Source organism: Bombina bombina, chromosome 2, assembly GCF_027579735.1.
Source record: "Bombina bombina isolate aBomBom1 chromosome 2, aBomBom1.pri, whole genome shotgun sequence".
NCBI lineage: Eukaryota > Metazoa > Chordata > Amphibia > Anura > Bombinatoridae > Bombina > Bombina bombina.
Genome location: NC_069500.1, coordinates 526,850,526 through 526,863,178, shown reverse-complemented (window position 1 = coordinate 526,863,178; position 12,653 = coordinate 526,850,526). Strand labels below are relative to the sequence as shown.

At 36.8% G+C, this 12,653-nt stretch overlaps 1 protein-coding gene across 1 annotated transcript in view; it reads right to left on the bottom strand.

Annotated features, from left to right (window-relative positions):
• MYH7 (myosin heavy chain 7) overlaps window positions 1-12,653 on the bottom strand; it is a 77,060-nt gene that overhangs the window by 23,127 nt on the left and 41,280 nt on the right. The window contains exons 17-25 of the mRNA XM_053702326.1: window positions 7,421-7,508; window positions 7,197-7,314; window positions 5,219-5,342; window positions 4,479-4,615; window positions 3,348-3,603; window positions 810-1,052; window positions 554-730; window positions 326-471; window positions 64-154 (exon numbers count right to left, since the gene is read on the bottom strand). Coding sequence (XP_053558301.1) covers window positions 64-154; window positions 326-471; window positions 554-730; window positions 810-1,052; window positions 3,348-3,603; window positions 4,479-4,615; window positions 5,219-5,342; window positions 7,197-7,314; window positions 7,421-7,508 — 1,380 coding nt within the window. The remainder of the gene's footprint in view (window positions 1-63; window positions 155-325; window positions 472-553; window positions 731-809; window positions 1,053-3,347; window positions 3,604-4,478; window positions 4,616-5,218; window positions 5,343-7,196; window positions 7,315-7,420; window positions 7,509-12,653) is intronic.

Here is a 12,653-nt window from a genome sequence, read left to right as displayed (position 1 = left end):
ATTTTAATATAAAAATTATTGTTTGCATTTTGAATTATAATATTACTCTAAAAATAGATCTACCTGCAACTCTTTCATCTTTTTCTGTAGCTGAGCACAAATGTTCTGCTCATCTTCAATCTTTGCATTCAACTGGTTGATCTCAAAATCTTTCCTGAATAAGAGAGACAAAGATTTGAAGCACATACCGTATGATCTTAAATTACTAGAGTAGATCTAATCTGCTATTACAAAACAAATAATCAATCAATAAGAATTGTTTTCATATACACTTAGTCTGTGATGTCTCATTCATTCAATAGGTAGCTAGAAGACATCCTCTCACTTTTTTATCCTCTCATCCAGCTGCTGCTTGTCATTCTCCAGATCCATGAGACTCTCTTGAGACAATTTCAAGTCCCCTTCCAACTTTCTCTTCGCTCGTTCCAGATCCATTCGAAGTTTCTTTTCCTGCTCCAGAGAACCCTCCAGCTTTAAAATAATAAGTGGACATTAGTTATAACATTTGTGAAATGTTTATTGTTAATGAATACATATTTTGACTGTCACTTACATCATCTACTTGCTGGTCCAGCTTGGCCTTGGCTTTAGTTAGCACATTGACTTTGTCCTCCTCAACCTGGAGGTCATCTAGTGTCTGCTGGTGAGCCTCTTGGAGGGCTTTCTTTTCCTTTGTTAACCTGGCAATAATTTCATCCAAACTAGCCATTTCCTCAGTCAGATTTTTAACCTGAAAGAGAGAAATTGTTATCATAAATATTCAAACAGAGAAAAATATTTTATTGCTAGCACAAAAGTAAGCATCTTGCCTTATTCTCTGTGGCGTGCTTTTCCTTCTCCACTTTGGCCAGAGTCAGTTCCAGGTCATCAATATCCTTCTTGAGTTCAGAACATTCATCTTCCAACTTCCTCTTCTTGGCTGTCAGTTCTGCGTTCATCTCCTCCTCATCCTCCAATCTCTCTGTTTGCTCCTTTAGCTTGGCCTCCAGTTGGATTTTGTTCTTAATCAGTTGGTCACAACGCTCCTCAGCATCTGCCAAATTGTCTTGTTCCTGGAAAATAGAATATATAAGTTAATAAATTATACATATTGAACATTAATACTAGTTGTAAATTAGATTGATTTTATGTTTGCTCTGGAACACTCCTAAATATATTTCCCATTTTTTCCCCTTAGATATTTAGCAAGATTTTAATGTTGACCTAATGTCAAGTGCATTTATATGTTAATATCGTTCTTTTGTAAAGCACTATAGATTACCAAATACTCATCTCCTATTTCTGTAGTGTGTTGATTGGAAACCTCATGTTGGCATGTCTTTATGACATGGCTAAAAGTGTCTATGTGCAACGGAAAACAGATGTCTATGAGGCCTATTTACGAAATGTCTGTGCGGATCAGGTCCCACAGACATCGCTGAATGCGGAGAGCAATAAGCTCTCCGTATTCAGCATTGCACCAGCAGCTCTTGTGAGCTGCTGGTGCGACGCCGCCCCTTGCAGATTTGCGGCCAATCGGCCACTAGCAGGGGGTGTCAACCCGATCATACTCGATCGGGTTAAATTGTGGCGATCTCTGTCCGCCTGCTCAGAGCAGGCGGACAGGGTTATGGAGCAGCGGTCTTTAGACTGCTGCTCCATAACTTGCGTTTCTGGCGAGTCTGAAGACTCGCCAGAAACACGGGCCCACAAGCTCCATACGGAGCTTGATAAATGGGCCTCTATATCTCTACTCGTGGGTGTTATCATGACAAATATGGAGTTAAAATAGGCTATTATGGCCTAAATTATAAGTGGAGTGAAATCGATAAAGCAACCTTGTGCTAAGAATAGTGCACCCTCTGGTATTACAAGTCATATAACAAATATAAAAAATAAATACAAATTAGAAAATGATGTTAAAAAAAAATAGACAATACAAAACCATAGCAGATACTCAACAAGTGTAATTTTTCCCCAATAATTTGGTTATCGACCCAAAAGAACTGCCATATTGAAATAATATGATTTATAAAACAAATTATCTGTAACTGAACCTCTCTAGGAAATTATTTGATCACCTCTGTCCATTTCAAGAGGGGGTGTTAGGGTCATATTGTTCCAAATTTATGGACTAAAGTTTTCTTAACAAATTCTCCCATAATAGGGCTATGTTTAGATTTAGTTCTTAAAATTATATTCCAGTCTAAAAAGGTTTGCCATATTTATCAAAGCAACATTCTCAGAGTCATAGTTTTATTATAAAAAAAAATATATAACAATTCAGATACAGTATATATTCTGTTCATTAAACCTATTTAACCAATATCTGATCAGGCTCCAAAATCTTTGTACTTTTGGACAATTCCAGAAACAGAGTAATAAATCTGCCTTAGGAAAGTTACATCTACAACACCACTAGAGGCAGCAGACCATTTAGATAGAAAAGCCGGGGAAATATATGACCGGTGAATAATTTGGCACGTATTTGGGATTAACTCCACGCATTTGAAAATGTAGTTTTTATTACCTTCATTATGCTTTTTGAAACTTAATCTGGATCAAGATCAATTAAATCTTTTAACCATTTAGTATCATTTAATTGTATATGACCTAATTTTTGTGTCAGAAGCTTATACCATATAGAGATAGAATGAATCCCATCTTGATATAATCTGATGTCCTGGTCAATAATTCCTAGGGACCAATTTTACCAGAGAATGTTAGCTCTTCCAAGATTTTTTTAAGTGCGCCCTGTACTTTCAATGGTTAGCACAGGGTGTGCTATAATCACTCATATTACAAATAGTGAGTTATGTGTTTTGCGCAAGTGCAGCAAAAAAAAAGATAGTACTGAAACATTTTGCACATTTGAAGGCCTGGAGTAAAGTGTTAAAACTAGAATAAATGCATAACAAAACACATTTATAATATATATAGGATTGTTTTTATAATAAATGTATTAACAGAGGTTTAATGGGATATGGCACATGACAATATGCTGGACTGGGAAGAGTGTGCAACAGACATGTGCGTTTAAAGGTTTTGGATATCTCAGAATGCGGAAAAAGGCGGTCCTTTGTGCGGTCAGCTATTTTACTGAGTCATATTTATACTTGTGAAAAAGCAATACACTAAAATCTGTGCAAAGCCAGATTTAGCACACCCATACTATCTGACATACAGATACTTTAGCTCAAGCGCTAATATTTAACTTTCAACTTGTAATATGAAAGTAAAAATAGAAGTGCTATAAATTGCATTCTATCAATGTCAGCGCTAACATTTTGTGCTCCACTTGTAATCCAGGTCTATGTTTCTAGTCTATGTAGTCTATCTCAGCATCTGTGTCAGTCAGAAACACTTACAGTTTGGTTCTGCAGCTGAAGATCATTCTTCTCTTGAAGCAATGACACCATCTTTTCCTCCAACTCCTTGCGTCTTGTCTCAGACTTCTCCATAGCTTCCTTCAGCTTGTGGAATTCCTCCTTCATGGTCTGCATCTCTTTCTCAGTCTCAGCACTCTTTAGAAGGGGCTTAATCTTGAAATAAAGCTTCATCCAAGGCCAGTTTTTGACACCCATGAAGGCTCGAATGTTCCACTGGATAACAAGGAGAGAATCTCTGTGCAAAAAGGAAACAATAACCATGGAAAATTTCCTCTATTCACTATAACAGTGAGTTACAGTGAAATGTTAAGAACTAGAGAGTTATAGTGAAATGTTAAGAACTAGAGTGTTATAGTGAAATGTTAAGAACTAGAGCGTTATAGTGAAATGTTAAGAACTAGAGAGTTATAGTGAAATGTTAAGAACTAGAGAGTTATAGTGAAATGTTAAGAACTAGAGCGTTATAGTGAAATGTTAAGAACTAGAGAGTTATAGTGAAATGTTAAGAACTAGAGAGTTATAGTGAAATGTTAAGAACTAGAGCGTTATAGTGAAATGTTAAGAACTAGAGAGTTATAGTGAAATGTTAAGAACTAGAGAGTTATAGTGAAATGTTAAGAACTAGAGAGTTATAGTGAAATGTTAAGAATGTTAAGAACTAGAGAGTTATAGTGAAATTTTAAGAACTAGAGAATTACAGTGAAATGTTAAGAACTAGAAGGCTTATTGGGTCTGCCAATATTTCCTGCAGAAATGTAAGCTTAATTAGCTCTCAGGATGGCCATATACCTATTCAAGACAATCTTGAATTCCCAGCAACAATGACGATTAAAAGAAAAAGTAATGGACATATTTACTGTCACCAAAATTCTAACCAGAACCATTCATTTACATTGTAATCATATAATTCCACCCTGACTCTAACCTCCAACTCAAGACGAAGTGTAACAGTGCGCCTGCAGCCTTACTATTGTTGCAGAGCTGTACTGTGCATAAGACAATTCTGCATCTGGAACTGTTAGCGTGACTAATTGACATTGACATTTGTACCCAAAATATTTTTGCTCCTCAGATATTTGTCACATAAAATATTACTAGCAAGTGAATTACCTGCGCTCCACAATCTTTTTGAACTCTATTCTTGAAAGGACTCCCCTTGACTGAGCCTGGATGCGGGTTATTATCCTGGAGAGACGTTCATCTCGCAATTCTTCTAACTGACCCAGCAAACCAGCCTTGAAGAACACCTGCATGGGTACAAAAATGCATGTCAGAGAGTGGTCACAAGGAGTCTCTCAATCTAGCTTCCTCCTAAATTATCCTTTCTGGTACCTAAAGATGAACTAAAACAAATGGGATGCTCTCCATCTAAATCGTGCAACTAGTAAATAACTTTAATTGTGCTGGAACCCATGGGATGCCAACTAACCCCTCTCCCCTCTCTCATCTTATTCTATCCTCTCTTCTTATCTTTTTTTAGCCTTTTCTTCTTTCTCCCTTTTTTTTTTTTATCTATTTATTCATTATTATTTTTTTATTATTTTTTTTTCACCTCTTCTTTTCTGTATAATGAAGATGTCATAGGACATTCATGTATAAATTTAAATCCTGTGCTGATGTTCAAGTTTTTCTGTAAGCACTGTAATGGAGTTTGTAATTGCTAATAAAAAAACATTTCAATATAACTAGTGTTGCTGATTAGATCATCTGCAATTTCCGCTCAGGGGGCAGGACTTCTTCTGTGTGCTTAACCCCTATGTAGGGATTAATGACATAGTAGTCTAAGGTTGATAATCTTAAAACTAATGGATTACAGCAAGTCAGTTTTTACTATACTGGCCCTTTAATACCTTGGTATGCCCAAACTTGTATTGAGTGTGATCCATGTCCAGTGAGGCCAGAAGTTTCTCGGCCCCTTTCCTGCTATCTATAAATTGGCCTTCTGGGATGGCTGCAGGGTTCAGAATTCGGTAGCTTAGAAATAGAAAAAAAGTGCAAAGTCAGCAAAGGATATTAAACAGTAAATACATGCTAGACATATTGATGTATTCAAAGCAAAGATTATCCAAAGAATAATATACAGAGGGACTTATTTTTACAATTGTATCAGCTGTTTAACTATTGAATATATAAGTGTAAAGTTTTAGTTTAAATAAAGTACTTTAGTTTCTAAAAAGTAATGGCTGCTGCCATGTTTGTTTGAACTTACATTTTCTATGTATCTCTTTCTCCTGCTGAGGACAATTAGGGACAGATATAAAACAGGCAATAAAAGAGTCTGTGCAAACAAGACTCTATAGAAACTCCGGGCTCGTTTCCATTGAGCCGTAATTCGGTTTGCGTGTGCTCGCAAAGCGTTAAATAAGCTGTTGGAAGCAATATCGTTCACCGACTGCTTCTAACAGCCCGTTGTAACTCAATTTCGGCAACCGTACTCTGGCTGCCAAAAACTATATTGTATCCCATACTAAGTATCAGAACGCGCTAATCTTTAAATTATACCGGTTTCCAATGCCCGCATAAACCGTTAATACACTGTTGGAGGCTGCCGATACAGTAACAAAAATTACACCCAGCTCAACTAGGTGTAAAACAGGAAAAAGGTGCTCTTTGAGACCTTTTACCTATTGAAATCTAACCCGACACGTCAAAACCCCTCTATCCGCCATCCCCCCCCACATCACAATTTATAATAAATGTATTAACCACTAAAACCGCCATGCCCCACAATGCAAACTAGCTATTAAAACTATAAACCCCTAATCTGCCATGCCCCACAATACAAACTAGCTATTAAAACTATTAACCCCTAATCTGCCATGCCCCACAACACAAACTAGCTATTAAAACTATTAACCCTTAATCTGCCATGCCACCACAACGTAAACTAGCTATTAAAACTATTAACCCCTAATCCGCCATGCCCCACAACGCAAACAAGCTATTAAAACTATTAACCCCTAATCAGCCATGCCCCACAACGCAAATAACTAATCACTAAGCCCCCTAACCTAACATCCCCTAAATTAACCCCATTACATTAATTTAAGAAATCCAAAATTACAATTAAAATAAAAAATCCTAAATTACAATTAAAATAAAAATCCTAACATTCATTTAAATATTAAACCTAAGATTAAATTACATTTATTAAATCTAAAATTACAAATTGTCAGCATTTATCATTGCACAAGCATTCCTTGTGAAATGCTTGTGCAATGCAGCCCCCTGCAGATTCGCGGCCAATCGGCCGCTAGCAGGGGGTGTCATTTAACCCAATCGTTTGCGATCAGGCAGATTGCTGTCCGCCGCCTCAGAGGTGACGGACGAATTTCCGGCGAGGTTGAAGGCTCGCGTGGAAACAGAGGCAATGGGGCCGATACAACGCTGGCCCCTATGTGCTATAGCATTGTCTTTTTTATCATGCTTTTAGTGATTATGCAAATCTGTGTTTACTGGTACTTATAAATTACAGGAAAAGGAAACAAAATAAATAATGAAAGAATATTACAAAGTTTCTTTAACTATACATAATTAATAATTTTATAATATACGCCAACTGTTTAATATCCTTTTAATGAGCGTAACGCTTATATGCATTCTGTGTGTCCGGCTATATTTGTTAATACTGACTCAATAGACTCTGTATCAGTTCTGTGAAGGTCACTCTGTGTTGGTAGGGACAGTCTCCTTTATGTGACAGCTTCTTCAGATAATATATGCACCTTTTATCAGATATTACTATGCAAACCAAATCAGTGTTAGGATTAGGAACAGATTCCCTCCATAAAATTACCATTAGGTTTCCATTTTATGACGTGAACTCACCGCTGCTTGAAGTCACCGTAAAGAATGCGGTTAGGGAATCCTTTCCTGCATATTCTGATTCCTTCCAAGACACCATTACAGCGAAGCTGGTGCATAACCAGACGGTTATCCATCACACCTGCAGTGAAAGTGGTGATTGTAACTTATTTTTTGTGTGGGGGAAAAAGGTGATGTGATGGTCTACATTGTAAGCGATGTAGCTATTGATTGCTTTCACTACCCACCTGGGGACTTAGTCTCATTTGGAATTAAGCAGCGCACAAAGTGGGGATGAGTGGAGCGTAGGTTTGTCATCAACTTATTGAGGTTCTCCTGCAGAGGAATGAGCAATTTGAGTGGAATAGAAAAATAGGTAAGATGAAACAACAATGGTAGGTGGAGACATGAAGATATATTTATCAGTCACAGTACTTATTGTTGGTAAAGTTTGCCACACACAGGTTGAAATTTGTGTATTTACCAAAAACTGTTAAAATGTTAAAATTATGTCTTCCTACTCCTGTGCTCTCCAAATGTTCTAATTTTGTGATTTTATTAAAAATAAGTGACCCCTTGTTGTCAAGTGGTTTACATGACCCCTTTATGCGCCATGGCCTCTGGTTGCATATGAATAAGAGGCTAATAAGAGTTTAAAGTTTTGAGCTGTTCAAGGGTCAGCAGAATTTTCGGTATCTAGGGCAGTGCACAAATTAAATACATCACAGTTCTGCTACATTATACCCAGTGATTGCTTAACTAGTGCAAGAGCTCATTTACACCTGGCCCTAACTGCCCTCAGCAGAAAATATAAGTTAAGAATACTTTCCAATGATTATGTGGCTGGCAGCAAAACCCTGCAAATTTTACTAACAAAAGTTGAAATGCCTGTAAAATATTTATTTTTCTGTAGATATTTTACAGTGAAATTCTTAGGGCCAGATTAATTAGTGGAGCACTATTTAATGCTCCTGCTTACACTCTAACTACGCTAGAAGTAAGTTTTTTGCGCACTCATCGGGTAGCACTCATATTACAAGTTGAAAGTAAAAGGTTTTCGCATGTTCACTAACACAATGCGAGTCATAAGCCGAACTTTGAATATCGCAATAGCATTAACATATTCCGCCATAAAAGTCAATGGAGCAAAAAAGTGGGGGAAAAACCTTACTCATGCTCAAACCCAATTGCATATTCTCAAGTGCACTAATCCGACATTAAAATATGAATATTTCACATTCCAATGTTCTTGACAAAGCAGAATATGTTCTATTTATTCATAAATAAATATTTCTACATATATCTGGTGTTATTTTGGTACAATATATCTATACCTATATATAGATGATTAAATATAGGTATATATATATATATATATATATATATATATATACAGTATATAAAAGAATATCTATTTAAAAATACATAGAACATATTCCCCTATGTGCAGAACAGTGGAATTTTAAATATTTATAGTAAATACATAGTATAACACTTTATTAAATATGAATATTGCATAAATATGTTTTTACATATTTTCATCTACTTGACTGCAATGGCTACAAATCACTTATATGTGTCTATATATGTATACATATGTATTTATGTGTTTATATGTGTATACATGTCTGTAAATTCATAAATGCACATATAAATACATATGTAAACACATATAAACATATATATATATATATATATATATATATATATACATACATATACATCTTTAGACATGTATATGTATGTATCTCTATGTTAAAGCCCTTTACAATAGGTAAGCTGCTATCTGTGTATTTGTGTCCGTGTCGACCTGGGACTCTGCTAATCCCAATAATATACATGGAAGATAGGTCCACAGCACCTTCACATTCAAGATATCTTTATTGTAGACAGATATAAGACAAAGCCACTTTTCAGGGGAAACCTCTTAATCATGCATGATTAAGGGGTCTGCCCCGAAGGTCGAAATGTTGATTTGTCTTATATCTGTCTACAATAAAGATGTCCTGAATGTGAAGATGCTGTGGACCTATATTCCTTGTATGTTAACCCCTTAATGACCACAATGTACCCTGTATGTCACTGGTTGTTAAGGTTTTTTTCAGGACATAATAGCACAAGTCTAGCAAGAACACGCTATTAATGCACTCCCTCCAGCAGGCTTTGTGGAATAGAGCAGTCTCAACGCTGGTTGCAAGACCGTGCTATAAAACAATCAAGTCCCAAAAAAAGGCCAGCGACATACAGGGTACGTCGCTGGTCCTTAAGGGGTTAAAATCCTTGCAGTCCTTTTTTTTCTAACACCTTCAACCGCATATCTTTGATTTCTTATAACTTTTTTGTGCAATTTTTCAAAAATATTTTTTATTAGATATCATTATTATGAGTGTAACTGCTCATTGTATTTTGTATGTGTTTTGTGACACTTTTTTGTTTCACAAAACAGTTAACCAGTGCTCTGAGGATGCAGTAATCATTCTAGTCTAAATCATGATTGTGGTCATGCATTCACATTTACCGTCAACTTGTAATACAAGTGCTAAACCCAACGTGTGCAAACACCCACGTAATATGGCCCTTAGTTGGTTATATTTTTTGTGTATATATATAAAAATGTCTTTCTTGTTCTTTTAATATTTAGCTCATATGCAGAAAATACTATGGCCTCTAGTTATCAAGCCGTCAACCTCAAATACGCTGGAATTCCACAGCGTATTTGTGGCGAGGCTGATTCGCCTAAGTTATCATGCCATACACACCGGCAAAAGTAGAATTCTGTGACGTAAGCTACGATCCGCCGGACTCAGTCCGACACAGATCGATTCTTACGTCACTCCAGATGTGCCGAACGCAAGTTCGGCACAATCTGACTACTTTTGCTAGTTATCAAATGACTAGCAGATACGCTCTGCACTTTTCCGGCCCAGCGTACCTGGTTTTCAATCCGCCGCCCTGGAGGTGGCGGATCCCATAGGAATCAATGGGAGTCTGACCATAGCGAAAGTTCATGTTCGCTGCTGCCCGACATCCCATTGATTCCTATGGGAGATGTCTGCACCTAACACCCTAACATGTACCCCGAGACTAAACACCCCTAATCTGCCCCCCCTACACCGCCGCCACCTATATTAAACATGTTAACCCCTAAACCGCCGCTCCCGGAGCCCACCGCCACTCTAATAAACTTATTAACCCATAAACCGTCGCTCCCGGACCCTGCCGCAACTATAATAAATTTATTAACCCCTATCCTGCCGATCCCGTACCCCGCCGCTACTAAATAAATTGTTTAACCTCTAAACCGCCGCTCCTGGACCCCGCTGCCACCTATATTAAACTTATTAACCCCTAATCTGCCCCCCCTACACCGTCGCCACCTATAATAAATTTATTAACCCCTATCCTGCCCCCCCTATACCGCCGCCATCTATATTAAACTAATTAACCCCTAAACCTAAGTTTAACACTAACCCTAACACCCCCCTAACTTAAATATTATTTTAATAAATCTAAATAAAAATTACTCTTAACTACATTAATCCTATTTAAAACTAAATACTTACCTATAAAATAAACCCTAAGATAGCTACAATATTACTAATAATTATATTGTAGCTATTTTAGGATTTATTTTTATTTTACAGGCAAATTTAAATTTATTTTAACTAGGTACAATAGCTATTAAATAGTTATTAACTATTTAATATCTACCTAGATAAAATAAAGACAAATTTACCTGTAAAATAAAAACTAACCTAAGTTACAATTACACCTAACACTACACTATCATTAAATAAATTATTCCTATTTAAAACTAAATACTTACCTGTAAAATAAACCCTAATATAGCTACAATGTAATTAATAATTACATTGTAGCTATTTTAGGATTTATATTTATTTTACAGGTAACTTTGTATTTATTTTAACTAGGTACAATAGTTATTAAATAGTTATTAACTATTTAATAACTACCTAGCTAAAAGAAATACAAAATTACCTGTAAAATAAATCCTAACCTAAGTTACAATTAAACCTAACAATACACTATCATTAAATTAATTAAATAAATTAGCTACCAATACCTACAATTAAATACAATTAAATAAACTAAACTAAATTACAAAAAAAAAAACATTACATTACAGAAAATAAAAAAAATTACAAGAATTTTAAACTAATTACACCTAATCTAAGCCCCCTAATAAAATAAAAAACAAAACAAAATAATAAAAGTCCCTACCCTATTCTACATTACAAAGTAATCAGCTCTTTTACCAGCCCTTAAAAGGGCTTTTTGCGGGGCATGCCCCAAAGTAATCAGCTCTTTTGCCTGTAAAACAAAATTACAACCCCCCCAACATTAAAACCCACCACCCACATACCCCTACTCTAACCCACCCAAACCCCCCTTAAATAAACCTAACACTACCCCCCTGAAGATCTCCCTACCTTGAGTCGTGTTCACCCAGCCGGGCCAAAGTCATCATCCAAGGGGCGCTGAAGAGGTCTTCCATCCGATAGAAGTCTTCATCCAAGGGGCGCTGAAGAGGTCTTCCATCCGATAGAAGTCTTCATCCAGGCGGCATCTTCAATCTTCATCCATCCGGAGCGGAGCCATCTTCAAACGAGCTGACGCGGAGCCATCCTCTTCAGCAGACGACTACCCGACGAATGAATATTCCTTTAAGTGACGTCTTTAAGAATGCAAGCTCAATCTGATTGGCTGATTGGACTGAATCGGATTGAACTTGAATCTGATTGGCTGATTGAATCAGCCAATCAGATTTTTCCTACCTTAATTCCGATTGGCTGATCCTATCAGCCAATCGGAATTCGAGGGACGCCATCTTGGATGACTTCACTTAAAGGAATATTCATTCGTCGGGTAGTCATCGGTAGAAGAGGATGGCTCCGCGTCGGCTCTTTTGAAGATGGCTCCGCTCCGGATGGATGAAGATTGAAGACGCCGCCTGGATGAAGACTTCTATCGGATGGAAGACCTCTTCAGCGCCCCTTGGATGAAGACTTCTATCGGATGGAAGACCTCTTCAGCTCCCCTTGGATGATGACTTCAGCCCGGCTGGGTGAACACGACTCAAGGTAGGGAGATCTTCAGGGGGTAGTGTTAGGTTTATTTAAGGGGGGTTTGGGTGGGTTAGAGTAGGGGTATGTGGGTGGTGGGTTTTAATGTTGGGGGGGATTGTATTTTTTTTACAGGCAAAAGAGCTGATTACTTTGGGGCATGTCCCGCAAAAAGCCCTTTTAAGAGCTTGTAAAAGAGCTGATTACTTTGTAATGTAGAATAGGGTAGGGACTTTTATTATTATTTTTTTATTTTATTTTATTAGGGGGCTTAGATTAGGTGTAACTAGTTTAAAATTCTTGTAATATTTTTTTATTTTCTGTAATTTAGTGTTTGTTTGTTTTTTGTAATTTAGTTCACTTTATTTAATTGTAGGTATTGGTAGCTAATTTATTT